This window comes from Neofelis nebulosa, chromosome 7, assembly GCF_028018385.1.
Source record: "Neofelis nebulosa isolate mNeoNeb1 chromosome 7, mNeoNeb1.pri, whole genome shotgun sequence".
Lineage (NCBI taxonomy): Eukaryota > Metazoa > Chordata > Mammalia > Carnivora > Felidae > Neofelis > Neofelis nebulosa.
In genome coordinates this window covers 75,476,839-75,503,609 of record NC_080788.1, presented here as the reverse complement: position 1 = coordinate 75,503,609, position 26,771 = coordinate 75,476,839, and the positions used below count along the sequence as shown (strand labels likewise).

The 26,771-nt window shown below is 52.3% G+C and overlaps 1 protein-coding gene across 1 annotated transcript; it reads right to left on the bottom strand.

Annotated features, from left to right (window-relative positions):
- Nucleotides 1-2,396: 2,396 nt before the first annotated feature.
- Nucleotides 2,397-25,286, bottom strand: NYNRIN (NYN domain and retroviral integrase containing). Its single transcript, XM_058738678.1, has 9 exons — nt 25,268-25,286; nt 24,432-24,645; nt 13,519-14,186; nt 11,834-13,396; nt 10,739-10,869; nt 10,500-10,596; nt 8,732-8,833; nt 8,423-8,524; nt 2,397-7,099 (listed from the first exon to the last, which is right to left on the bottom strand). Exons 2-9 carry the CDS (start codon nt 24,627-24,629, stop codon nt 4,249-4,251), a joined length of 5,712 nt encoding a protein of 1,903 aa, XP_058594661.1. The 5' UTR covers nt 24,630-24,645; nt 25,268-25,286; the 3' UTR covers nt 2,397-4,248.
- Between the last annotated feature and the right edge of the window lie 1,485 nt (nt 25,287-26,771).

Here is a 26,771-nt window from a genome sequence, read left to right as displayed (position 1 = left end):
CTCTGCCCCTCCCCTACTTGTACTACTCTCTCTCTCTCTCTCTCTCTCTCTCTCTCTCGTTCCCTGTCTCTCTGTCTCTCAAAATAAATTAATTAACTCAAAAATAATTTTAAAGCATGTAGGGGGGCACCTGGGTGGCTCAGTCAGTTAAGCGTTTGACTCTTAGTTTTGGCTCAGGTCATGATCTCACAGTTTCATGAATTCGAGCCCTGCAACAGACTCTGTGCTAGCAGCCTGCCTGGGACTCTCTTTCTCTCTGCCCCTCGCCCACTTACGCTGTCTCTGTGTCTGTCAGAATAAATAAATAAGCTTATAAAAATTAAAAACTAAAAGGCATGTAGGATTTTTATTTGGTTTTATAGTGGCCATTTACCTGTTATGATGCTTCTTTCATTCAAATATGTTCACTTTTACCTGTGAACGCAAGAACTTAGTAAATGGTTGCTGGGAAAGCGTGGTGTCACAAAGCTTAGGGGTCTTAATCTCACCAGCTAGTTTATGTTAAGTTTTAACGTGAGAACAGGATACAGTGTGGAACATGCTTTGTCTTTATGACTTGTGTTATGTCACAGAACTATCTGCATACTGGCTGCTTTGTAATTTCTCTGGGGAAAGCCCACCTTCCAGTGCCCCATATGAGAAGGGGAAATCGTGATGGGCATAAACGAGAGAAGCAGTGACTGGTAGGCTGTGATGCCCGTAATGGTCAACTCTAGACAAACTTTTACTATGCCCTCCCCTAAAGGTAGGAGGAATCTCAAATCCTGCTCAGAATTGTTGAACAGCGAAGAAGCAAAATCTCACCATCCCAGCGCTCAGAAGCCAATGTGGGTAAAATCTGATTATTGCTTAAAGTCATCCTGAGTAAAAACTAAAGAGGTTTTGCTGAGCCAGCTTTCTGCTCGGCTTTCCACTTAGGAGTTCTGAGCCTTTCCCTTGCTGCCTTGTACTAAGGGCATGTGCATTACTCCTGGTGAAGGGGGTCAGGGAAGACCATGACCTGTCTGAATAGCATGTGAGCTGAGATCCCAGGTGCCTGAGCCCCAAGCTCATATACTATGCTCTCTCTCTCTCTCTCTCTCTCTTACTCCCCTGCACTGCATTTGCTTGTTGAATTGTCTCCTTCACCTAACTGAGGATTCCAAGAGGCAGAGACCCTATGACTCACATGACCTGCTACCCAGCCCACACCTAGACAGGGCCCGGCACATAGTAGGTGCTCCATGAATAATGAATGACAGCGTACACACACACACTGGGGAGTTCTCAGGAAAGAAGTTTCCCTCCTGCTGCTCCATACCCCTGCCAGTGCTGAACAGAAGTTTGGGCAGGTGAGGAAGGCACCAAGAAGCCGAGGCCCAGAGTCGGGAAGCTTGGCCAACATTAGGAAGGTCTCTGAAGCTGAGGATCAAAAATGGCAAGAGTTCCAAGGGCAGGAAGAAGAGAAATGTTAGCTAGTACGTGATTGTCTCAGGCAGCTCGGGCTACTATAACAAAATGCCATAGACCGGGTCGGGGCGGGGCTTAAACAACAGTCACCTATTTCTCATAATTCTGGAGCTGGACATTCAAGATCAAGGTGCTGACAGATCCAGTGTCTCGTGAGACCCCACTTCCTGGCTTGCAGATGGCCATCTTTTCATTGTACCCTACATGGTGGAGACAGAGCAAGGAGTGGCCCCTTTCCCTTAAAAGGACATTCATCCCACCATGGAGGCTCCACCCTGATGACCTCATCTAAACCTGATTATCTCCCAAGGGCCTTCCTAATACCTCCTAATAGCATCCTCCTGGGGTTTAAGATTTCAGCATATGAATTTGGTGGGGACAGAAACATACAGTCCACGGCAGAGATGAAAGCTCACACCACACTCAGCACCACAGTAGCCTCTTTGCACAGATTATTTCATGTAATCCTTGTGCCATCCCGTAACTTGGGAGTCATCACCCTGCATCTCACAGATGGGGAAACCGAGGCCTCGAGAAACAAGCCACACAGGTAGCAGATATAGAGTCGATATCCAAACCTAATTCTGTCGTGTTTCCAATACAACTAAGCTGGGTCAGCGCTGATGCCATTCTCTCACGCCAGGCTTCATTCACCCAGTTCTTCCATGACAGGGACTGGAAAGAGCAGCTGCGTGGGAGCCCATAGCCTGGGCTCCCCTCCCAGCCTTGCCACAAACCAGCCGTGGGGCCTTATGTATCTCACTACCTGGGTGCCAGTCTCCTCATCTATAAAATGAGACCATGCGTCAGGTGAGCTTGAAAGGGTACTACCCAGGCCTTCAAATCTTCAACTCAGCCTGGGAAACATGCAGCAGCAGCACCCCACAACTGCCCCCCACCCTCCCCACCCATAAGTGAGCCTGCAGCTAAAGAGAACTAGACCTTGGTTCCATTCGGATCCGTTTATTGACAAATCGAATGAAAAACAATCATATAAAAGGATATAAGACCATAAATGTGGTTAACACGTGGAGCGGGCGGAGGAGGGCAGTTGGGATGTGGGTACCGCATGGGGAGGGAGGAGGCTGGGCATACCACTAAAGGGAGAAGCAGAGAAGAGGGGGAGAAAAGGGGAAAGAGGAGGAAAGAAGGTGTCTGCTAACAATCCCACAGCTCACCTTTCAGTTTTTCAGCTGTCACCCAACCATTCTCTCCTGGACAGGATTAACAGCTGGAAATGATTTAAGAGCAACAACGAAGCAGTTTGTCTACAAGAACTGGGAGATGGGGGATGGGATACGGCTCTGAGGGAGTCTCTCCCTTGAACCTGTCGCCAGAAACCTGTTTAGGGTGAACTGAGAGCTAGGAAGCTTAGTCTTGGTCCCAACTCAGCCACCAGCGAACCAGCTGTGTGACTTTGGGCACGTCACTTCCCCTCTGGGCCTCTCACCTTGGCTGTGAAACAAGCAAACTGGACTCGATGGTGGGTCCTACTCTGGCTCTAGCAATGCCAAGCGCTTTGGCAACCTGAGCTGGGCCAGGAGTCTGGCTCAGCTTTGGAAAAATAAAACTACTTAGAGCCCCCCCACCCCCCAAGAGTGACACAGTGCTAGCCTTCACCAGGAAACTACAGTCAGCAGAAGCAGCAGCCACTCAGAGGGCGAGTGTAAGTGCACACAGCTATGAGGAATTCACTGTCCCTACAAGATGATCTTTGCAGGAAGTGGCTGCGAGGGAGCTGGGCTTTGCTCTACACAGAAGGCAGGTGCAGGGGAAGGGGACGATCCAACCAAAGCAGTCACACATTGTGTGGGGTCTGGGGATACGGGGTACAGTAGACATGGGAAGAGAGGACTGTGGGCTTTGGGGCAGGGTTGGAAAGTAGAGCCGTGCCAGTACCTCACCACGTGCCGCACTGCTCATTTCAGACGCCCTGCCCCCTTCAAACAGAGGCCTGGGCCCCTCGGTCTAGTTGAAGTAGCTTGTCAGGTAGAGATGCCACACTCGGCATCGAGATCCTTGATTCCTGTTCTGGTTGACGCCGTTGAAGCAGGGGACGGGTTGTCTTCGTTGGCTAGAGCCAGTTGAGGTAGGCTGTCTCTCCTTGCCCTTCCCCTGCTGACAATCGGGATGCTCTATGTGGCTGGCCGTACTTCTACCCCAGCTCTGAGCCTTGGGCCCAGAACTGCCAGTCCCTCCTCGACAACTGGACAGGCCTAGGCTGGCCTGAGGAAGGTGGCTGTGAGACTGGGAATGGGCTGCCTCTCCACAGCCCTCATGGACTTGGGTCAGCTGTGACAGCGAGAAGAGCAAAAGGTCCCCAGGTGGACAGTTCAGGGGAAGAGTCCATATTCGAGATTTCTGTTTGATAAGGGAATGTGGTTCCGATTTTGAGGCCCAGAGCCAACACCGTTTGACCGTTAGGACAGGCAGGAGTAACATTCTGGGGGGACGTGTGTATGTACCTGCACACGTGTGACAGGACGATGGGGATACCCGGGGAAAGACAATGAGCCTGGCCTACCTTAAAAAGGGGACTTTCTGCCCCCCAGGGTAAAACTGCCAGAGGCCCATATCTCACAGCCTTTGACAGACTCTCCCGATATCCCAAACTGGGGATGCTTCCATAGGGACGCTGATCCCCAGTTCAAGGCAATTCAGCAAAGCTTTGTGAATTGACTTCTCCACAAAAGGCACAACCGAGGCCCCCAAGGGGCTATGAGACCACTTCTCGAGGCTGGGGGAGGCTTAGCAGCAAAAGCCCAGGACCCTGGAGTGGGGGCTCTCCCGGCACCCCGGTCATTGCTCTAAGACCTTGAAGGACAAGGGTGTGCCGCTCTTGGCAAAGGCCTTCATCAGGCTGCTGGGATAGATGCACCCAAGCTTCTCTGGAGTCGGGAAGCCCCAGACCCTGTAGAGAGACAGGCTCAGCCGGTCCCCGATATAGAAGGGGCCCACCCATTTGGCACTGCTGCCATTCCTGGGGAGCGACAGCAAGAGGACCTGGTCGCCCACATTCCACTCCTTCTCCTGACTCTCCCGCTTGAAACGCCTATTCTCTGCCTTTTCGCTAGCCTTGTCGGTCACCCGCCAGTGTAGCTCCAACAGCTCCCCAATGAGCTGCAACAAGAAGACATCCATCTTGAGCCCTTCAATATTGGCACTGCTCATCTCCCACCACAGGGGCTCACTCAGCCTCACTTCATCCCCCGTCAGGATCTGGACCGGCGTGGCCTGGGTGGAGGAGGCCCTGAAGGCCAGGTGCAGCAGGGGCAGGGAAGCCGCCCACTTCTTGCCGTGCAGGAAGATGAACTCCTTGAGGGCCCTCTTGAATTCCCAGTAGGCATCTGAGCTGGTCAGGCAGGGGAACTGGAGGTCCCTGCTCAGGGAGGCTGCCTGGGCTCCCAGGGCCAGCCCACAGCTCACCAGGACATGCCGAGCAAACTGGGGGCCCTGGGCAGCCTCCAGCCTCACGGGAACGCCCCATCTGGCAAACACGTGCTGGAGCAGCACCTGGGCCACTGCCGTGTGCGTGTAGGGCTTCAGGGGGAACGCCTCCACCCATCTGGTGTTGGGGTCGGCCACAATCAGCACGTGCTTATGGCCCTCCTCGCTTATGGTGACTGGGCCCACCACCTCAATCTGCAGGTTGGACCAGGGGGCGGTAGACCTGAGGGGCCACACGGACTCGATAACCTTCAGCTCACTGCCTATGAGATTTCGGGGGATGCAGAACAGGCAGCTTCGGCAGTAGTCCCTCACATGCTCCTGCATCCCGGGCCACCACCCCAGCAAACGCAACTTCTTGTAGGTCTCCTCGGGCCTCTGGTGGGCGCCCAGGGGGAGGTCATGCACGGAGAAAATCAGGTCCCTCCGGAGTTGCCTCGGGACTACCCAGACCTTAGGCCTCTTATCCCCCTTGAACATAAGCAGGCCGCTCTCTTTGTCGAGGCTGAGTGAGTTAAAGACAGAACTGAAGGGTGAGGAGCCAGACAACTTCTGCCCCGCCTGCAGCTTGGCGATGATATCGGCCAGAGTGCTGTCGCTCAGCTGTAATGCCAGCAAGTCAGGCCTCTTGCCCATGGTGTGAGGAGATACTACAGGGATCGGCACGTCCTTTGGCAAGTTCCACCACTCCCCGCCCCCCTGTGCTCCCTGCTTGGCCAGGGTGTCCACTGTCACAGCAAACAGGGAGCCCCGGTAGGAGGTTCGGTAGATGAACGGAAGGGACGAGAGGTCAGAGGTGAGCGAGATGATGTAGGACAGCAGGCTCGGGTGAGGTAGCGGGGCCCCGTCCGAGGAGAGGAAGCCTCGAGCCCTCCACAGGGGCAGGAGCTCCCAGAGGAGGCTAAAGATCCAGTTGCAATGCGTGAGGAAAACCACAGGGAGGTGGGACTGGCCGAAGCGCTCCAGGCCACAGGCCACGGCCGCCAGGTGGGCATAGGTTGGTGTGTACGGGGAGCAAGAGAAGGAAAGGGAGACAGGGGCGCTGGTGGGAGACAGGACATAGAGACCAAAGCCAGCACACCACTCGTCCTCACGGTAAAAGCAATAGCCCGACATGTGGATGCAAACAAAAGTGGACAGGTCGGAAAAAGGAGGCAGAACCTGGAAAAAGCGAGGCATCGAGGACGCGGGCGTCAGCAGTCGGTTTTCTCCCAGCAGGCCCTGGAGAAGGGTCAATTCCAGGGCCCTCTTGCCTTTGTCCTGTACCAAGAGGGACCATCGGATCAACCATGCTTTGGAAAGTCTGCGGCCCTCTGGCGCCTCAGGGTCCACAGTGGCCCGGGAGGCGTAGGAAAGGTCCAGGACCACTGGGGTGTCTCCAATGCAGCGGGAAAAATGTTTGAGGGCCCAGGCCACCGCATAGGGGCTGTCTCCCCCTGACTGGGGGCCCTCGCTCTCCTCATCAGGAAGGAGGGGCTTCGAGGTATAGGCTATAGGGTGCTTCCTCCCCGAGTGCTCCTGATAGACAACGGCCGTGAGGGCCACTTGGCTCACTGTCACCTCCAGGCGGAAGGGCAGCTGGGTGTTGGGGGCCGTCAGGCAGAGGGCAGACACCAGGGCTCGCTTCAGAGCCAAGAAGGCTTTCTCATGCTCCCAGTCCCACTGCCAGTCCGGCTTCTGCTTGAGGAGGCTATGCAGGGGGCCCACGAGGGCTTCATAGTCAGGGATGACATCCTGGTGGGAGTCCATGAACCCCACGAAGAAGGAGAGTGCAGTGAAGTTGCTGGGGATGGTCAGCTGGGCCAGGTGGGCAAGAACCTGTTGGCAGGGAGCCTTCTCGTCCCAGGGGATGCCCAGGTAGGGAGACGCTGGCGCCGGCAGAAGATCAATGTCTAGGGCACCGTCAGGGGGGTCCTGGAGGCTGAGGCACCGGAGGATTTCCTCTGAAAGGGAAGGGCACTCGGCCCTGAACACTGATGCCAGTGAGGAGTCCAGGGCATCTTCTTCAGGTGGCTCCTGCACCCCTTGCCCCTCCCTCTGCTCATTGTCCTGTCTCTCTTCCTTCTCCTCCCGGACTTCTTCCATATTCTGCAGACCCTCTGGAGGTGCAGGGTCAGCACCATCACTTGGCTCAGAGGCGCTGGCCGAGCTGGGAGGAAGCGTCTTCCACACCTTCAGGAAGTTGCCGATGTCGGTGTCTAGCCTACACCAGAAGAGCAGAGCGGAGGGGCTCAGGGGCCTGCTGGAGGAGGGAGGGGCACCCAAGGGGGAAACCACATCTGCGGAGCCTCACCCCACTGCTAGGTCCCCCTGAGGCTGGGCCAAGCGCCAGAGCCTCCATCAGGACCCTGCCCGCAGGTACCTCCTCTATCTCCAGCACGTGCCAGGCCTCCATATTGGAGATTCATCCATATGCGATGCGAAGCCTCACCCAATCAAACCCTTGTTGACCAAGCAACATTTTCAACCACTTCTAAGCTAATGACTTGGTATGAGTTAGATGACTGGCACTTCCAACCTGTCCCTAGGACGAGCAAGCCAGGGGGAGGTCAAGAAGGAAGGCGGCCTGACAAGGCACTTGAGAGAGGGCACAGCAGACAAACCTCCACAGCACTTTTTCTCAAATCAGGGAAATGAAACTGAGGGACCCGGTCCAGAAAGCAATGCCCTGTCCATAAGGTCCTTACCACCATCCTCTGCTGGGAACTAGGAAGAGGGGGGCAATAAGGCAGCTCAGAGCAGGAGGAGGCCAGAGCGTCTGAGTTGCTGCAAACCTGGTCCAGGACAGAAGTCATGTATGTCTAACCCAGGTTGTGAGAATCCAAGGAGACAATAAATATGGAAAAAATTCAGCAGTACGTCCCCTAGCCCAGCTCCCTTTATTCCCACAGCAGCAAGAATGAGGCTGTCCCCTGGAGCACTGCTGCCAACAGCATAATATGGAAAATGTCAAATGGCCCTTGACAAGAGATTCGATAAATCCCCTGGGTACTTCTAGAATGGAATACCGCGCAGCCATTAAAGTGAGCCACATGAATTAACATGGCATGTATCTGGGCGGGGCGGGGGGGGGGGAGCCATAAAATGCTGAGTACAAATGCCAACTGTGGAAAGATGCACATGTGCAAAACTAAAGCTGCAAAACCATACTGTAAGTGGCTTATGAATGCATCGATATGTGGTAGAGGTCGGGGCGCCTAGGTGGCGCAGTCAGCTGAGTGTCTGACTCTTGGTTTTGGCTCAGGTCACGAGCTCACGGTTCATGGGCTCCAGCCCCACGTCAGGCTCTGCACAGAGCCTGCTTAAGATTCTCTCTCCCTTTCGCTCTGCCTCCCCCACTCACATGCATTCTTTCTCTCTTAAAAATCAATAAATATTTTTAAAAATATGTTGTAAAACCATAAGCCTGAAAAATCGAATCACTCTGTTCATGGTTAAGCACTAGACAAATGTTGGTTAGCACCAAGGAGAAGTTTCTGGTCAGTCCCAAGAGGAACTGGGAGGCGGCAGAGGCTTGGCCCATTACCTGTTTGGTTTCTTCAGAAATTCGTCCAGGGTGGGGCCATCACGGCCCAGGGGGTCATCTGGCACCATGAAGAGATTCCCCGCAAAGGTGAAGGGCAGTAGGCTGGACCCGGGAGAGAGGAGATATGGTCATAGAGGAGCCCATGATTCATACAGCCCGTTAACCCCCAGATGTCTGAACAGGAATTGAGACCAACGTCTGGTGAGCACAGCTCTAAGGGCCCTCTCCCAAGCCCAGCACCCCCTGCCAGGGGCTGGCTGACATCCATCCATGGGGAAGGAACAGCTCAAGTCCCTGGGATCACCTCACCGATCTTTGACCATCAGTTTCTTGGAATTATTCATCAGGATGTGGAGCTGCTCATTGGTGACAATGATGCCGTCTGTCTCCTCTGCCAGCTTTACCATGAACCTGCAGGGAGAGGGGTTGCTGCTAGCCACCCAGAAACCCTTACTTCCCAGGTCTTTAGGGAAAATGAACTTGCAGTTTCACGTGGAGATGTGCTGAACAAAAATGCTGCCCTTGGTGGTCGGGGAGCCAGGGCTCAGGAGCCCATCTCCTCGTCCGTCTGTGCAGCCATCCGGGATCACCACTAGCCCCCGGGGAGGGTGAACTTGGATGCACACCCCCATCTACAGATACAAACACACGCCCCTATCTAGCACACAGGCATTCACATACACATGCACAGACACACACGCTGAAACCTGCACACTCGCCCACATTCACACATGCATTTTTACTAGCTCAGTTTCCACATCTGATAAATGGACATAAAATACCTACCCTATATTGCTGTGAGGATTAAACTGAATGAGACAAACAGTGCACTGAAGTGCCTACCTCGGTGCCTGCCACACAGCATGCACACACATGTTCCATTACTATTCTTCACCAATGCACCACATTCCCATACATGCCAAGACATACATACATACATCCATATGTACATATACACACTACATACATACACCGATATGTATGTAATGTATGTATGTATATACATATAAAACATATATAAAATCACATACCTGAATAAACAAATCCACTTTTCCAAGGATCACCTCTCCTTGAAAGAGGGCTGTGACCAGGAAAGAAAGCAAAGGCCACCTACTTCTCGGCATTCCCCGAAAGGTTGCCATTCCGGCGGCCCCAAGCATGCTATTCCACAAGTGCCCAGCAGGGGACCTTTGCAGAACAACCATCTTCCCTCAAACCCAGACCCGAAATTTTAGAGGCGCTTAAAGACCTTACCAGGGGGCCTAGCTCTTGAAGGAGGGATGCCTGAGCTGCCATGCCTGGCCCTTCCAGCTGAATGGATGCCAGGTCTTGAGAAAAGTGGGGAAGAACAGAACTTCTCATTGGCCAGCATAGGAGGTGCCTAAGTGCAGCCGAGACCGGGCACAGACTCCAGCCTGGGACCAGTGACTATGGCAGGGCCTTCCCTGCCCCAACAGAGGCAGCATCACAGGCTCCCCCTGTGCATTCTGGTCCTGCAGCCATGTTGGGGACTAGGTGCTTAGGATTGACATGTAGGGAAGTAGGGAGGTACTGGGGCTTTAGCGAGGAGACAAGGCCAGTCTAACTCCATTTTCAGAGCCCTGCCAGGGGTCCAACCACATACAGCCACACACATACCTCCTCCCAGTGCCAGGGCTGGGGAGGGAGGAAAAAAACTGAAGCAGTTCCTGGAGACTTGAACTTTAGCCCAAACCGAGGCCCCAAATCAGTCACTTGGGCAAGCAGCTCACTGGAAGCACCAGGAGTCACCTGGGCAGGTCCTATCCAAAGTAGTGGGATCCAGCCCATAGGTCAGAGAGCCTGTAGACTGAGGGAATGGAGCTGGAGAGTCCCAAAGTCAGGAATCCCCCTTAGCCTTGGGTAGAGCCGATCCTGGAGCCCTCTCCTCACTGTGTGCCTCCCTCTGCCTACAGAGGGCCTGTGCACCACGCCATCCTCTCTGACATGACCCTCTGACATGGTGGCCTCCATCTCCCCAGAGCAGGTGAGGCTGGACTCCACCCGACACACCAGCCCAGCCCCTGGAACCCTCCAGAAAGGCCTGGGACTGGCACACCTATAATCGTAGGTGGTGATCTTCTTGCCGTTCTCGAGCTGGGAGGGGGTGATTGAAAGCATCTTGAGGGAGTGCAGCTTCGTCAGGAAGTGGCTCTCTGGAGGTGAAAGACAGAAGACAGAGATGCTCAGAGGAAGGGCGAAGTGGAAGAGGCCACGGCAGGGACAGAGAGGCAGGGAAAGGCAAAGCTTGGTGATGCTGCAGGGGCTGGCGGAGGGGGTGGGCAGTGGACAGCTCACCTCTCACCCTCCGGTTCTTCTTCAGCTGCCAGGTGGGTACAAACACAGTGACCTCTCGGTGTCCCCGGTTCCAGAAATACTGCACCGCCATGGCAATGCCACGGCAGGAGAAGAAGTGCTGGAGGCCGTGCCTGTGGGGGGTGGTGGGAAGTGAGCAGCCTCCTCCTGACGAGTGGCCCTGCCTTTCTGCTCCTCCCTCAGACAATGCCACATGCCTGCATCAGCAACCGGCAATGCCCTTCTCCCTCTCCTCCATCATCGAACATTCTGTAAGCACCTACTGGGCTCACTCACCTACTCTGCGTGTGCGTGTGTGTGCACACATGTCGGGGGCTATGTGCATGTGATCAGCTGTGTGCACACGTGTGGGGTGAATGCGTGTGTGCGTGTGTGTGTGTGTGCGGGAAACTCCAGGGCAACAGGAAAAAGAAGGCAACCTCTGCACCCAAAGAACTTAAGTCAGGGCCAGAAGCAAACAAACATTCATTCCACCTACTGTGGGCCAGGAGTGTGCTCAGCACAGATAACTACTGTCCCGTGGGGACAAATTCAGTGGTCTTGCACACATTTATGCTAGCATGTGTAGAGCAGTAAGCACATTGCAGGAGGACAGTCTCTAAGGATTGATTGGCACACTCAGGAAAAGCTCCATAAAGGACACCTGGACTGGGCCTTAAGGTTCAGGCTAAACATTGGTAGCTGGCCTGGGGTTGACAGACGCTGTGCTATGTGAGACAGGCGGGCTGCGGTGGGAAGAGCACGGGCCTTGGCAGTGGACAGATCTGAACTCAAAGGCCAGCCAGGTCCCTTACGAGGCTCTGGAATCTTGGGCCAGATGCCTTACCTCTGTGAGCCTGTTTCTGTTTCTATCAAAGAGAGAGAAAGAAACGTCCCTTGGCAGGACTGTCTGCATGATTCCGTGCACATTCCTACCATGCCCCAGTCACCCACCATTGCCATTTCCATCCTATCATTTCCCCATTTGAACCCATGTCACCCACATACGAAGGGGATGCCCACGCTCTGTCCCCCCCGGGGATGCCCTGCCCCAGCTCCCCAGACTTCCCAGCCCACGCCACACCTGTAGCTACTCACACCATGGCCACACTGCTGCCATCAATGACCACTCGCCGTAACCCCTGGTTCCCGGGTTCCCCCGACAGGTTCAGCTCGAAGGGTGTATTCAGGGCCTCGTGGTACCTCTGGAAGCTGGTCACTGTGCTGTTTGCCCCTGGGTGACGAGGCGGCTGCCTCGGGGCCCCCTCCCAAGCCCCCAGGAGCCCCTCCATCTGAGGTTGGTGCTGACTACCGGAAGTCAAGGTGCTGCTGGACTGAGGACCCTGCCTTCTGGACTCCCCATGGCCCTTTGGCAAGGAGGCATTGCCCCTTGACGAAGGCTGCACCTCGCTCAGGAGTTTGGCGGCATCCAGGCTTGGCCCTGGATCTGTGGGCGTCTTCTGAGATGCAGGTGTTTTGGGGCCTCTGGAGGCTTTGGAAGCTGCAGGTGCTTTGGGGGCCACAGGTCCCTTGGGGGCCGTAGACCCTGTTTTAGCTGCAGGCCCAGTTTGAGCTTTGGGTGTTTTTGCTGCAGGTGGCATTTTTGCTGTAGGCGTTTTCTGAGCTGTGGCAGTTTTGGGAGTCGCAGGTACGATTTGAGCTGCTGATGCCGGATGACCCACGGCTGCCTTCTGAGCTGCAGGCCCCCCTTGAGCTGCTGGCTTTGTCGGAACCGAAGGCACTTTGAGAGCTGCAGGTTCTGTGGGGACTGCCAGCATCATCTCCGCTGTAGGCACTTTGGGGACTGCAGGCAGCCCCTGATCTGTGGGTGGGGTTTGAGCTGTGGGCACTGCCGCAGCCACGGGCACTTCGAGAGTTTCAGGCACTGTTTGAGCATCGGGTGCTGACTGAACTGTCAGCCCCTCTTGAGCTACGGACCCCCCGTGAGCTGTAGGCACACCTTGTCCTGTTGGCAGTACAGAAGGGCCCTCTTCTGGCCCCTTACAATCCCACTGCACACTTCCTTGATCCCCTGGCTCGCTTCCAGCTTGCAGTTGGGGCGCAGAGGTCAAGGGGGGCCCTATCTGTGGAAGTCCTGGGCTAGTCTTGTCCTTTACGCCTGAGCCCCCTGAGACCACCAATAAACTCATGACTTTTTGGGGGGTCTCTGGCCTCGGGCAATTCTGTAGGGTTGCATCTCCTCCTGGTCCCCCATCTGGTCTGCAGTCTGGGCTTTCCATGCTGGGCAAAGGAACCAGCTCCTTCTGCTTCCACTCTAGATTTAAAGGCAAAGGATTCTGCCCTGGTAGCTTGAACTGAATGGGGCCCAGGGGCCTCTGCCAGAAGGGAAAACTGAAACATGCCTGGGACAGGAGCCAGGCCAGGTGGAGAGAGTGCAGTTCATTGATCCTCCAGAAGGTTGCGGCGATAGCCCCTGGCCATAAGGGCCCAAACGCTGGCCCCGGGGTCCAGGCCTTCCAGGGCGGGCACATGCTCAGGGCTGACACGGGAGGCTGGAAGGGGCGTTTATCTTCCACTCTCTGGACCTGCCTTTGCTGTGATGGGGCTTGTGTGTGGTTTGCAGAGTCCTGGCTGCTGGTGGCTTGCACGGGCCCTTCCTCTCGAGCACTGTCGGTACTACCTTGGCTGTTGGAATCGACCCTGGAGGAAATCCAAGTTTGTTGGAAAGGTGGTTAGGCCAGGTAAATCTCAAACCATTTCCGTGGGGCAGGGGGGAACAGGGACAGGGTCTAGAGAAACCAAACTGATTCTTCAGAACTTACCTTACCAGCTGGCTGGTTGTTTCCTGCTGTGTGTTCTGGCCTGGGGTGCCCGAGACCAGGGCCCTGGTGGCTCCCAGGCTGGTTAATCTCTTTGAATGTTCTGGGCTCCTGTTCTGGAGAGTCCCCACCTCCAGGAAGGGCCCAGGACCGTCTCCCACAGACACCATGGCCGGGCCTTCCTTCTGCTGGTGGGGAGGGCAGATCAGCACCTCGGGGTCAGGGCAGGACTCAGAGGTGCCGATGCGGCCGAGCCACTCGATGATGTCTTCCTTGCCTGCAGCGTCCCGCACCAGGCTCAGCAGCAGCTCTTGGACCGCTGGGGGCAGCTGCAGCAGATCCCCTGCATACTGGTCACCACGGATCCAGACCAGGGCCCCAAAAGCCCTGGTCACCTCAGCCTCCCAGATTCCCCGGGGGGTGAGCAGAGCGGCAGGGCCCCAGCGCAGCCGCCCCACCAGCTCTTCCAGCCAGTTCTGGGTCATGATGAAAGACTCGGTCAGTCCCCCCACCATCAGGGAGCCGGGGGGACCAGGCACCAGGTAGGCCAGGGTGCTCCAGCAGAGGCAGTCGAGGAAGAGGCCCTGGGCCCCAAGGAAGGCGCAGTGCAGGGCCTGCGGGTAGCGAACCTCCTTCCACAGCTCCGGGCTACACAGGCCCTTCAGATACTCCTGAAGTCACAGTGGGGAGAACACAAAGGAAGTCATTCCTTTATGGGCCTGCCACTGGCTTGCACCCTCCCCCCCCCCCACACACACACACACAGCCAGCCCCTCTCTCTAGGCCTGCCTCCTCACACACTCATTTCTTTTCAGGGAGCTCTCTGACTGAATGAGGGAGGCCTGGGGGGGAAGGGGGAAGCACCTAGGCTTGGAGTCGAGGGACCTGATTCTGGTTCCAACTTGACTGCAACAGGTTAGGTCAACTGTAGGAAATTTACCTTCTTCTCAGGGCCTCTGTCTTTTCCCCTGTAAGATGGCAGGTTAAGTGACAGTGACATACCCCTAGGGTCCAGTCCTACCCTGGCATTCTAGAACTGTGAGACAGCTAGGGGAGGGGAATTACATACTACTGAGAATCCTCCATGTGCCAGGAACTTATGTGACCAGGGGGCAAGTTATTTACCCCTCCTTGTGTCTGGATTCCTCATCTGTAAAATGGGGACAACAGTTTCCCACCTCATCAGGCTACTATGAAGCTTCAATGAGTTAATATGAAGGAAGCGCTTAGCCTGACGTCTGCCCATCCTATTCCCATTTTGCTTGCCCAGCAGGGGCTGTGTAGCTTGCCCAAGGGCACACAGCTAGAGGGCGATGGGCCAGGACCACAGCCCACATGTGTCTGACTCCGAAACCAGAGTTCTTTCTACCTCCTCAGACTGCAGAGTGACTATAGGCTAATCCTGTGGGATTCTGGCTTAATCCCCCTCCAGAAGGTCTCTAGCACAACCTGTACCTGTAACCATGGTAACTCTGTTGCCCAGAGGGAACAGAGGAGGAGGTAAGTCACTGGGCCAGCATCCAGGAGAACCCCGCAGACATGCACAGTGGCGGAACCAAAAGGAAGGCCTCTGGCTCTCTGGGCAGACCAAGTCCTCATGTTTACAGGGCTCAACCACTCAGTCTTTGGCAGTCACTGTGATGGATGAGGTTGGGTTTCTCCCCAATATGGCTGAGTTGCACCACCATGACCCCCATGAGCTCCAAGGGAGCGTGGGCTCTCCCTCTTAATCAGTCAACCCATGTCAACTGTATTTGCCCTCATGTCCCTCCTGTCCCTTTACATCCCCGTGTCTCTGAAGGTCACCCCTCTCCCTGTTTCCCCCTAACAGGGAACAAAGGCTCCCTCTTAGATCACCAAAAGCCATCCTGAAGACGGCTCCAGCCCCTCTGCTCGGTTCCCTGGCCATCCCGTTCAGGCCTATGTTTACCTCTTCCACCAGGACCAGGCCACAGACCTCCAGCCCCTTCCCCAAAGGGTCTAAAATACACCTAGGCTTAGGCCCAGGTCTAACCCCTTTTCAATCAGTCCAAAACCAGCTCAAAACCTGACAGACACCCCAAGCCAACCCCTCCCACCAAGAACCTCATCTGGTCCACTGTCTGGCGAGGGTGAATCTGACCGGGCGCAGGATAACTGTCATAGACCTTAACAAATCCCCACCCCAGCACCCTATATTCCGATTACTTGAAAACAACATGTAGAAATGAAGAGAGGTGCTGAGGAAGAAGATTGTCGGTGGTTTCTTTCTCTTTGTGCAAAGAGCTGAAAATATTTGCTGTGCCATTCACTGTTCAATATTTTTTAACTAACAGGTATATAAAAACTAAGATTGTTTTCCAAATAGTAAGTGTGAACTAATATTTATTGAATACTTACTGTGTATCAGGCTCTTTAGACACATGATCTCATTTATTTGTCTCTCAGCCCTATAAGGAATTTGCTATCATCCCCATTTTAGACGAGCAAGGAAGGGCACGTGTCCAAGGTTAAACAGATTGTCGGCTGGGATACTCAGGCACTCTGACTCCAAAGTCTGGGGTCTTAACCATAGTGCCGTCTGTACCTTACAGCAAGAAAATGTAAAGAAACAACAGGCAATGACATCCAGAAAATTCTGGAGCAATCTGCCTGCTTAAAGCCCACCCCAATCTTTTTCCTCCAGAAGAAAAAAGGAGAGAAGAGGCAGGAACAAAATAAGCACAGAAAAAGAGTTGTGTATTTGTCAAAATACATTGCGCAGTGTCCACAGGTCCTCTGTCAATTAGTAAGTTAAATAAAAACAGTAACACGAAACAGTTTTAATATTGGTCTATACTTGATCAAGGTGTTCTAGCATTTAACACCTGACTTAGAAATCTCCTTTTTCCTAAGGCAATTACCATTCATTGTCTGCTGTCCAGAACCACCCCCAAATTACCCTGCAGAATAGTCAAAAGGCTCAGAAAATGGCAGCACCAAGAAACTCTGGAATTGAGAGTGATGGGAAACCTTTAAAAAGGCAGACCAAGGGACTCCTAGCTGGCTCTGTCGGTAGAGCATGCAACTCTTGATCTTGGGATTGTGAGTTTGAGCCCCACGTTGGGTGTAGATTACTTAAAAATAAGATCTAAATAATAATAATAAATAAAATAATAATAATTAAAATAAAATAAATAAATAAAAAGGCAGACTGAGGTCAAGTTGTTTGAAGAGCAGCTCGAGACGGGAGACCAACTGCCCCCCTACACAAAGGCTGTGAGGTTTGTTCTCTAGACGGCGGGAAACAAGGTCCCAGGATTAGAGGTGGATCGCCATACTTGAGGGTGTGGGTATCATACAAAAAACATGAAGGAAGGGAGGAGAGATGAATAATGAAGTCTACAATGAAAGCTGAATGCCAAGAAACTCATTCTTCCCATTCAGCGATTTAGCAGCCAGGACAGAGAATAAGAGAAATACATTCTGGAAATCTGGCCAGCTGGAGAGCCAAGACCTAAAGATCACCAAACAAGTTTCCTAACAGACAGTGCCCTCAGATCTCTGTACAACCAAGCTCTAAATCAACAAGTGTCAGCCTCAAGCAAGGATTATCATGATAGATAAGGAAAACTTCTAATGTGAAATAAATATACAGAAAACATACACAAACGGGTGGGGAACAATTTGAAATACTCGGGAGGGAGAAGAAAACTTTAAAAAGTTTACTATTGGGGCGCCGGGGTGGCTCAGTCAGTTAAGCCTCCTACTCTTGATCTCAGCTTAGGTCTTGATCTCAGGGACATCAATTCAAGCTCTGCCTTGAGCTTCATGCTGGACATGGCATCTACTTTAAAAAAAAAAAAAAAGTTTACTACCATTGCTGTCTCAGAGAGATGATAGAGAACATTGCACACATTAAACAAGAATACGGTGTTATTTTTGAAAAGAGAATTCAAAAAACATAAGTGGTTTTTTACAAAAATACTTTATTCTTGAGGCACCTGGGTGGCTCAGTCAGTTAAGCGACTGACTTCAGCTCAGGTCATGATCCCACATTTCCTGAGTTCTAGCCCCACATCAGGCTCTGTGCTGACGCTCAGAGCCTGGAGCCTGCTTTGGATTCTGTGTCTCCATCTTTCTCTGTCCTTCCCCCACTCTCTCTCTCTCTTGAAAATAAACATTAAAAAATTTTTTTAAAAAATAAAAAAGACTTTATTCTTAAGTAATCCCTACACCCAAATGTGGGGCTTGAACCCACAACCCCGAGAATTAGTCACATGCTCCACCGAATGAGTCAGCCAGGTACCCCCACAAATGACTTTAGATATTAGAAATATGATGGCAGGGGCACCTGGGTGGCTCAATCAGTTAGGTGTCCAACTTCGGCTTGGGTAATGATCTAGCGGCTTGTGGGTTTGAGCCCTGCATTGGGGCTGTCTGCTGTCATCGCAGAGCCCAGCAGAGCCCGCTTTGGATCCTGTCTCCCTCTCTCTCTGCCCCTCCCCTACTAGCACGAGTGCGAGTGCACACTCTCTCCACTCTCTCTCTCAAAAATAAATAAACATTAATATATATGTATATTATAAATATATACTTATAATATATATAATGTATATATAATATGTATATATGTATGTATATATATAATATATACATTATATATATATATATATATATATATGTATACACATATATATAAAATGGCAGAAATGGAAGACCCAATAAAAAGTTTGGACGATAAACTTCAGGAATTCTCCAGAAAACAGAGCAAAAAGTCAGAATTGGAGAACAGGAGAAAAAAATAAGCAAAAGTACATTGGGCCAGTACATTGGGACATTAATGTCTAAAAAGGAGTTCCAGAAAAGGAGAACAGAGAAAACACAAGGAGGAAAGTCACCAACTTTCCAATCACCAATCTAGTCACCAATCTAGTCAATCTAGTCACCAATCTAGAAAATTGTCTAGATCTGAAGAACACGAGTGTCCAGAGAGACAGGCCCCCAGAATATAGCAATAATAAGCAATGATGGATGAAGACAGACCCACACAGAGGAGTCTCACTGAGAAACCTCAAAACAGTGGGGAAAACAACATACTTCCAGAGAGAAAACACTTCACACACAAAGGACCTGGGACCTAAAGAGCTTCCAAAGTCCTAAAGCAAGAAATCAATGGCATAATGCCTCCACACTTCTGAAGGAAAATAATTTTCCATTTATTTATTTATTTGAGACAGAGAGAAGGTGCAAGTAAGTGAGGGGCAGACAGAGAGAGAGAAAGAGAAGCAGAGTTCACCCAAAGTGGGGCTCATGTTCACTCGATGCAAGGCTCGTGCTCACCCGAAACAGGGCCCGATCTCACCAATAATTTTCCATTTATAATTCAATACCAACCAAACTATCAATCAAGTGACCTTCAGCTATGCAATGTAGATATGCAAATATGCATATCATTTTACCTCCTCCAACATTTTACCTCCTGTAAACCCTTTCTCAGGAAGCTGCTGGAGAGCATTCTCCAGCGAATCAACAATGGAAACTAAGAAAGGAGATCCGATAGACGAAGAAAGCAAAGACAATCTCCAGGATGACGGTGAAGAGAAATCTCAGAATGTATTCATCATTCAGCAAATCATCACTGAGCACCCACTATTTGCTAGGCACTGTTTTAGGACCAAAAGCATCGTCAGGCACGGGGGACAACTAGTTCAGACTGGAGGGTAAGACTCAAGAGGCAAGCATGTTACTAGTATATTCTTCAGCACTGCACCATCTTTTACTTCTTTTTCTTTTTTTTTTAAATAGGCTCCACACCCAGAATGGAGCCAACATGGGGCTTGAACTCATAACCCTCAGATCAAGACCTGAGCTGAGATCCAAGAGTTGGAGGCTCAATCAACTGAGCCACCCAGGAGCCCCATGCACTGCACCATCTTTTTAACTTATGACGCAACTGGTGGACGTGCTCCACCAACCCAAGAAAGAGAAAGGCATTCGGTCCAGGAAATAATGCACTTAACAAAGAAAAAACGCAAAGGGCTGCCAAGAATGACAGCAAATTGAAGTCTAGGAAGAAAACTGTGTAGTCCTGACTAGACAGAAAGAAGGATGTCTCCAGGAAAACATCTAGAACTGCAAGGACATCCTGAAGCCATAGACCTCCTAGAAAACTGTAGCGAGAAGCCACTGAAGTTGTTAGAATTGGCTACAGGTACTAAGAAAAACAAGTACATTAAAAAAACAAGGAGTTCTTAACGTCACTGAAATAAAAGCAAGAAAACATAAGCAGGGTACATGGCAGTGCTCAAATACGTGTGATGCTTGCACAGGCATAATGATGCAAACAGTAAATACAGGTCTGAGAGAAAACTGAAATAGAACTATACTGAGAAAAAAAGAAGGGATGGTGATATAAGGGACTAAAGGCTCACCTACAATAATGGTATGTCAAAAGGTATCTAAAACTGGGGCACCTGGCTGGCTCAGTCGGTAGAACATGTGACTCTTGATCTCAGGGTTGTGAGTTCAAGCCCCATGTTGGATGTAGAGATTATATCAAAATAAAATCTTAACGCGGAACATGGAGGCTGTGTCAGTTTCCCTCCCTCTCTCCCCCTGCCCCTGTCCTCCACCCTAATTCTCAGTCTCTCTCTGTCTCTCTCTCTCTCTCTCTCTCTCTCTCTCAAAATAAAAAATAAGGGGCTCCTGGGTAGCTCAGTCCGGTTGAGCATCCAGCTCTTGATTTTGGCTCAGGTCATGACCTCACAGTTCATGGAATCCAGCCCAGAGTCGGGCTCTGTGATGACCATGCAGAGCCTGCTTGGGATTAAATTTCTCTCTCTCTCTCTCTCTCTCTCTCTCTCTCTCCAAAATAAATAAATAAACATTTAAAATAATAAAAACAAAAGTAAAACATAAAAATATAAATAAATAAATAAATAAATAAATAAATAAATAAATAATACAAGATTTTTTTTAAAAATGTCTAAAATTGATTAGTCAAAATATAACAGTACCTATATATGTTTTTAGGAATGTGGAGATGAGGAAATGCCAAAGGCAATACTGCCTACAAGGAAGAGCACCAAAGAGGGAGTTGGGAGGGACAAGGCAGGCAATCATGGTGTCCTAGTGTGAGCTTTTTAAAAACTATTGGACTTTTACATTGTGCATTACTTTGATAAAAGAAAAAATTAAGTTTTAAAAAAAGGAGAAGGGGTTCCTGGGTGGCTCAGTCAGTTGAGCATCCGATTCTTGACTTCAGCTCTGGTCATGATCCCATAGTCGTGGAATCAAGCCTCGAGTTGGGCTCTGCACTGAGCATGGAGCCTGCTTAAGATCCTCTCTCCCTCTCCCTCTGCCCCTTTCCCCTGCTCGAGTGCTCTCTCTCTCTCTCTCTCTCTCAAACACATTTTTAAACAAAAACTCTTTTAAATAAAAATTTAAAAGGGAGAAGGATCGGTTGCCCAAAACACAATTAGATGTGCCGGGAAGTGTTTAGCAATCAGCCAGGTTGGGGGATAGACATGATTTGTAGCATGTGACAGTTTCTGTGGCATAAATATTCCCACCATGGCTAATTTCAAATTACCAATGGGACTCCACTGGCTTCCAAACTTCCTGAAATTTTAACAGTGGGTTAAGTAGCAGCCAGCTCCAGCATGCCCCTGGCCACCAACTTACATGTTACTGCTCAGTGTGGAGCAGGGACAGATCGGCTTCCATCTGACAAGCCAAACCAAAAGTCAGCAAATCATGCCCTGTCCCACAGCTCCCTGAACCCAGTCTCTGGCTCCCCCTCATCTCCCTCCATCATCTCCAAAAAGGGGAAAAGTGAAATGTCACCTCTCCTCTCTGTGCTCAACCCTTCCTCACATTGTTGCCAAGAACAGAGCGCTGAGCAGGGCTTGTCCCTGGGCAACTCTGTCACTATTAAAACCCTCCTTTCCACTTGTTGATTTCACCTTAGAGAGGTGAGGCTACCCCAGTGTTTGTTTTTGCTGCCTGGGAAGGTGATTTCCAGCAGTGTCTTTATTATTTCTTTTTTTAATGTTTATTTATTTTGAGAGAGGGAGAGAGAATCCAAGCAGGGGAGGGGCAGAGACAAAGACAGAGACAGAGAATCCCAAGCAGGATCTGCACTGTCAGCACAGAGCCCGATGTGGTGCTCGTTCTCAAGAACCAAGCCATGAGATCATGACCTCAGCCGAAATCAAGAGTCGAACACTTAACCAACCGAGCCACCCAAGTGCCCCTGTCCTCATTATTTCTTAAATCCCACTACAAGATAACAATTAAAAGCACTCTTGAGGGGCGCTTGGGTGGTTCAGTCTGCTAAGTGTCCAACTTCGTCTCAGGTCATGATCTCACAGCTCATGAGTTTGAGCCCCGCATCAGGTTCTGTGCTGACAGCTCAGAGCCTGGAGTCTGCTTTAGATTCTGTGTCTCCCTCTCTCTCTGCCCCTCCCCTGCTCACGCTCTCTCTCTCTCTCTCTCTCTCAAAAATAAATAAACATCAAAAAAAAAAACATTAAAAATTTTTTTAAATAAATAAAGTAAAAGCACTCGAGTTCTACAGAGATTTTCCTGAAAAACCAGTGCATATAATTTAGAAACATACCCAGTTCCTTCTCCAGATATAAGCCTGTGTCCTTCACCTCCCCTCCCCTCACAAGCCAGCCATCCCCATGCTCACCCCTTTCCCATCCTTCAGTCTCCGATCTCGCTAGGTCTTCTCTGCCAGGTGGCCTGTGCATAGTACGACATTATCAAAGTGCAGGATTCTATATCCCTGCAGCCGGGATTGGGGTCAGCCACAGCATCTCCCCATGGAAGCCACAAAACATCCTTATACTTGAGAAATTGTCATGTATCAGATTGCTGGAATTTAGAGAGCATTTAATCTTCTTACTCTAATTTAAGGTTTTCACTTTACAAACAAGGAGACCCAGAATCAGAAACAAAAGCACTCGTTCAAAGTTATACAATAATAACTGACATCTATCCCCCATAGCTCTCCACATCTGCAAACGTGCTTAAGCATGCATTATTTCAGCTGACTCACAATCCCTCTGTGATGTGGGTGTTATATTATTTTATAGATGAGGAAATAAGCTCAAGAGAGAGTAAATTGTTTGCCCCAGGTCACCCAGTTAGAGAGTAGCAAACCTCAATCTCAAACTCTCTCTGCCACACCAGACATAGCTTGGTGACAGCAGGTTAAGCCCAGATCTCCTGACTCCTGGGACAGAGCCTTATCTTCCCACCTACCCTGCTCCCCTGCTCCAAACCTCCAACTATCTCTCCTTTCTGCAAATTCTATGCAATAAGAGAGGGAGTTACCCAGAAGCCCCTCACCTTGTCTCCATCTTAAACAGGGCCTTTCCCCAAAGGAAGACAAAGAGGATTGAGGTGACAGGGTGGGGGAATTGAAGGAACCACTGGTTACCTTAGCAGGGCCTGGAGTGTAAGGGAGGGATCAGTGGCCCAAGGAACCCTGAGGCAGCAGTAGGAGCAGGAGCAGACAGGCCTAGAGAATCTGATCTGGGATCTAAGCAGGGGGCAGGGGAGCTGGGCACCTCTGAAAGTGCAAATCCCATAAAAGCGTGAGTTGTTGTGTTTCAAATTAATAAAAAGATGAAGAACCCAAAACACCCCCAAAGGTTGCTGTTGTTAACCAACTCTATTCCAGCTACTGAAAAGTCTGAATCTGAGGGGTGCCTGCCAATCCATTCTTTGGGCAGGCACCCCTCCCCCCACCCCCCAGCACCTCTGTCAGAACTGGAAAAACTGCTGACCAAGCAACTCAGTGGAGGGGCTGAGGGAGGAACTTTCCAGCCTGCCTGCCTGCCTGCCTGCCACTCGCCAGTGTACTCTGGGCTCCCCCACCCATGGCCTTGACCAATTAGGATATTGGTATAGACCCAGCCGGGGAAGGGGTGTGTATTGGGCAGGGTGCAGGGGTGAGAGATACACAGGAAGCGAATGGCCTGGGGCCCAGGGAAGAAACTGTAGCATTCCTACTAGGAAAAGATAAGGGAATCTGGGGGAAGAGGGAGACCTTGGCCATGACTGGAGGCCAGAGAGAACCTTGTTAAGAGAAGCCAGGGAGTATGCAAGAGAGGTACACTGTGACCTGGCCTGTCCAGTGCCCAGCCCCACACAGCAGGCCCTTTCATCTGAAAGCCCACAGCCCTCCTCCAAGATTCCCACCCATCCCCAGGGACGGCTGCCTTCCAGAGCAGCTGTGCACGGACGCGGGCGCGCACACACGCGGGCGCGCACACACACGGGCGCGCCCGCGCCAGCCCCTGCAAGAGGCTACCTAGGGCATCAAGAGTGTGGGGCAGGGAGCCCAGAGCCCTGGGTTCTGGTCCCAGCACCTGCCACCCTCCTGCCTACCTGACACTGTGTGCTCAGGCAAGCCTCTTACCCTCTCCAATCCCCAATGCCTGATTTGTAAAATGCCTGCATTGCTCTAGAAGCATCTCTAAGGGCCCCTCCAGTCCAGCACTCTGAGAGCCTCCAAGGGGCAACCCAGGATTTAAGGAGACGTAAAAAGAGACAGAAGGACCTGGGCCTTCCAGTGTCTTGGTGGAGAACAAAGAGGTGTTGCAGAGGCCATAGAAGGACCTTAAGCTGTTCCCCAGATGGAGGAGCAGGCTGTGGATGCTGGAAGGCTCATGAGGGAACACGTACCATGGAGGGTCTCGCAGCGCACTTGAGGGACAGAAGTGACACGCAAAAGAGGGGTGAGGCAGAAAAGAAAAAAAGGAACCAGAGGGAAGGAGTCAAGCCTGCAGATCTGGAAAGGCAGGACGTTGGCCCACTACCTGCCCGCCATAGTGCCGAATCCAGGTCGAGGGATCTCTGGGGACCCCTGTCTCCCCCGGGCAGGGGAGAGCGAGAGGGCTCTGGCTGGAAGGGGCGGGTGGGGGTGGGGACAAGCTGTTTACCTTGGCTTTGCTCATGTTCTCCTTGGGCCCCTCCAGCTGCAGCCAGAAGTAGGGGGTGTCTGGGCGGCTCTGGAAGGCGTTCAGCTTGACCCTGAAGATGCGCTGCACTTGCAGCCGCTGCCGCTGCACCCGGGGCTTCGATTTGGTCTGCACCATGAACCATTCCTGCGCCGGAGGGTCGCCCCCGGACAGGAGCATGGCTGCCCCGGCGCCCCTGGAAGAAGGGCGCCGACGGTGTCAACCGGGTCCCAGCGCGGGAGGCGCCCCAGCAGGGTGCGGGAGGAGTCCAGGCCACGCCCCCTCCGCCGAGCGGCGCGCCCCCCGCCTCAGCCTGGTCCTCTCGGCTTACGGACCCACCAGCCACAGCCACGGCGCCCGTCCGCCCGAGTTCCGTCCCTTTTGGCGGCGGCTCCCGCTACAATCTCTTCCTGCCAGGGGCTGCAGCTGGGGGTGGGACCACTTGGGCTCCCACCGCCCTTCCCTCCGCCCCCAGCCTTCCCCTTTCACCACTGCGCCAGCCCCTGCAGGATGAACCCTTTCTCCGTCTGCCTAGTGGCTTGAAGGGGCGCGGAGGGCCGAAGGAGGGGGCGACAGGGCGGGGGGAGGGCGCGAGAGGGTCCTGGAAACCTCCGCCTTCCACCCAAGTTTTAGGCCCGAAGCCAGAATCAGGGGTCAAAGTTAATTTCCTTCCACGTTCCCCTTTCCTGGGTGGAAGGAAGAGGAAGGGGAAGGAGGGGCGTTCCGGTGGGGGAGAGGGGGCTCGGTTTCGGGGACTTTCTCCCAGCTCCTCCCACCGCGCCCCTCCCAGCCCTCCCCGACGAGGCAGAGAACCGGACCTGTGCCACTCCTTCCCCGGAGGAAAGGGTTAAGGAAGAGCAGGGTGGGGAGCGGGGGAGGCCGGGGCCTGAGGAAACTCCGGGCTGGAAACCTAGCAGGAAGCAGAGGGTAACAGCACCGCCTCCCCACCCCACCCCCAAGTCTGGGGACTGCCGGGGCTGGCAGGCAGCCCAGACCCTCCTGAAGCCCCCAGGGCTGGAGGGGCGGGGAGAGCCGCCTGAATTTTCAGACTGGCGTGGTTAATGAAAGCCCCTTTTAGCAAGTTTGAGTAATGCCGGGCGGGGGAGGGGCGGGGCTTCAGGATGGGAGTGAGGGTCTGGTCCGTAACGCAGGCTTTGAGGGTTCCCTCAACCCTTGATCCACAGCCAACCTCTTGGCATCAGTGGTCAGGGACTAGCTCTGGGTTGGGGGCCCGCCTCCAACACCCGGCCCCGGAGGCATCCCCGGCACAAAGAACACCTTATGCAGCCCTGGGGCCTGAACAGAACCTGGCTCTGTAGAGGGCACAGTCTGGGTCCTGGGCTCCAGTGCCCTTTATTTTACAAACCCAAAATGAGCCCCACATTCTGACAGGCACAAGTGTAGTACCTACGGGGACAAAGGGCAGTGGACTGTAATTTAAGCCTGCCCAGGAACATCTGGGCTGTCGGGCCATGGTGTGTTTGTGTCCTGGCAGGCAAGGGGCCAAGAGCGCCCCACTGCAAGGAAGAGGCCCAACTGGGGAGAGGAGGGGGTTCATACTCTCATACTACTCCCAGTATCCTCATACTATTCCTAGACTGGAATCCAGCCCGTCCTGTCCCACCCCTGCTTCTCCCTAGACTGGAATCCAGAAAAGGAAAAGGTGATCTGTGTCATCTCTGTCTCCACAACCTTCTGCTCTGCCCCATCTGTGTCCCGGTCCTGGCTCTTTATAGTACCTTGAAGCAAAAGACCCTCAGGGCGAACTTCAGGTCCTCTCCCCTCTTGCCACCTCTGTCTGCTCTCCAGGTATCAGAAGAGGCTCCTGCCTTCTTGTGTTTCAGTTTCTCCTCTGAAGCAAGGTGAGAGCCACTACCCCTCTTTCCTGCTCTTCCCTGAATAAATACATAACTCTTGTTGCCCTTTTCTAACGGACTGTAGACCCCACACACAGTGGCATCTTCAAGGAAAACTCTCTGGTTTAATCCTAAATTCAAAGGAGGATGGAAAGAGGGCGGAAGAGTCAGGTACTTGATAAATGGATAAAAGAGGGTAATTTATTTAAACTCTTGTGCCTCCATTTCTTCAGCTCATAAAAATGCGGCTGATAATACCTACAGCACAGGTCGTAAATCAGACCGCACAGGTTGTAAATCAGACCACACAGATGCACAGATACAGGTACTATGCCTAGCACATGTTCTGGCACAGAAGAGATACCCTATACATTTTAATTTTCCCTTCCTAGATCTTGTCTCTCGTCCCCACCTCACCTCTGGCCAATATGCCACCATACCTTCCCAGAGACGCCCTCTTTCCCAT

What these genes read in the sequence shown, in the direction of transcription:
- NYNRIN (XM_058738678.1), bottom strand. Translation starts at nt 24,629, where the DNA reads ATGCTCCTGTCCGGGGGCGACCCTCCGGCGCAGGAATGGTTCATGGTG. An exon ending in AGAACATGAGCAAAGCCAAG is followed by an intron (nt 14,187 to 24,431) that starts GTAAACAGCTTG and finishes CTGTGACTTCAG; the next exon opens with GAGTATCTGAAGGGCCTGTG. An exon ending in ATCACCACCTACGATTATAG is followed by an intron (nt 8,834 to 10,499) that starts GTGTGCCAGTCC and finishes CTCTCCCTGCAG; the next exon opens with GTTCATGGTAAAGCTGGCAG.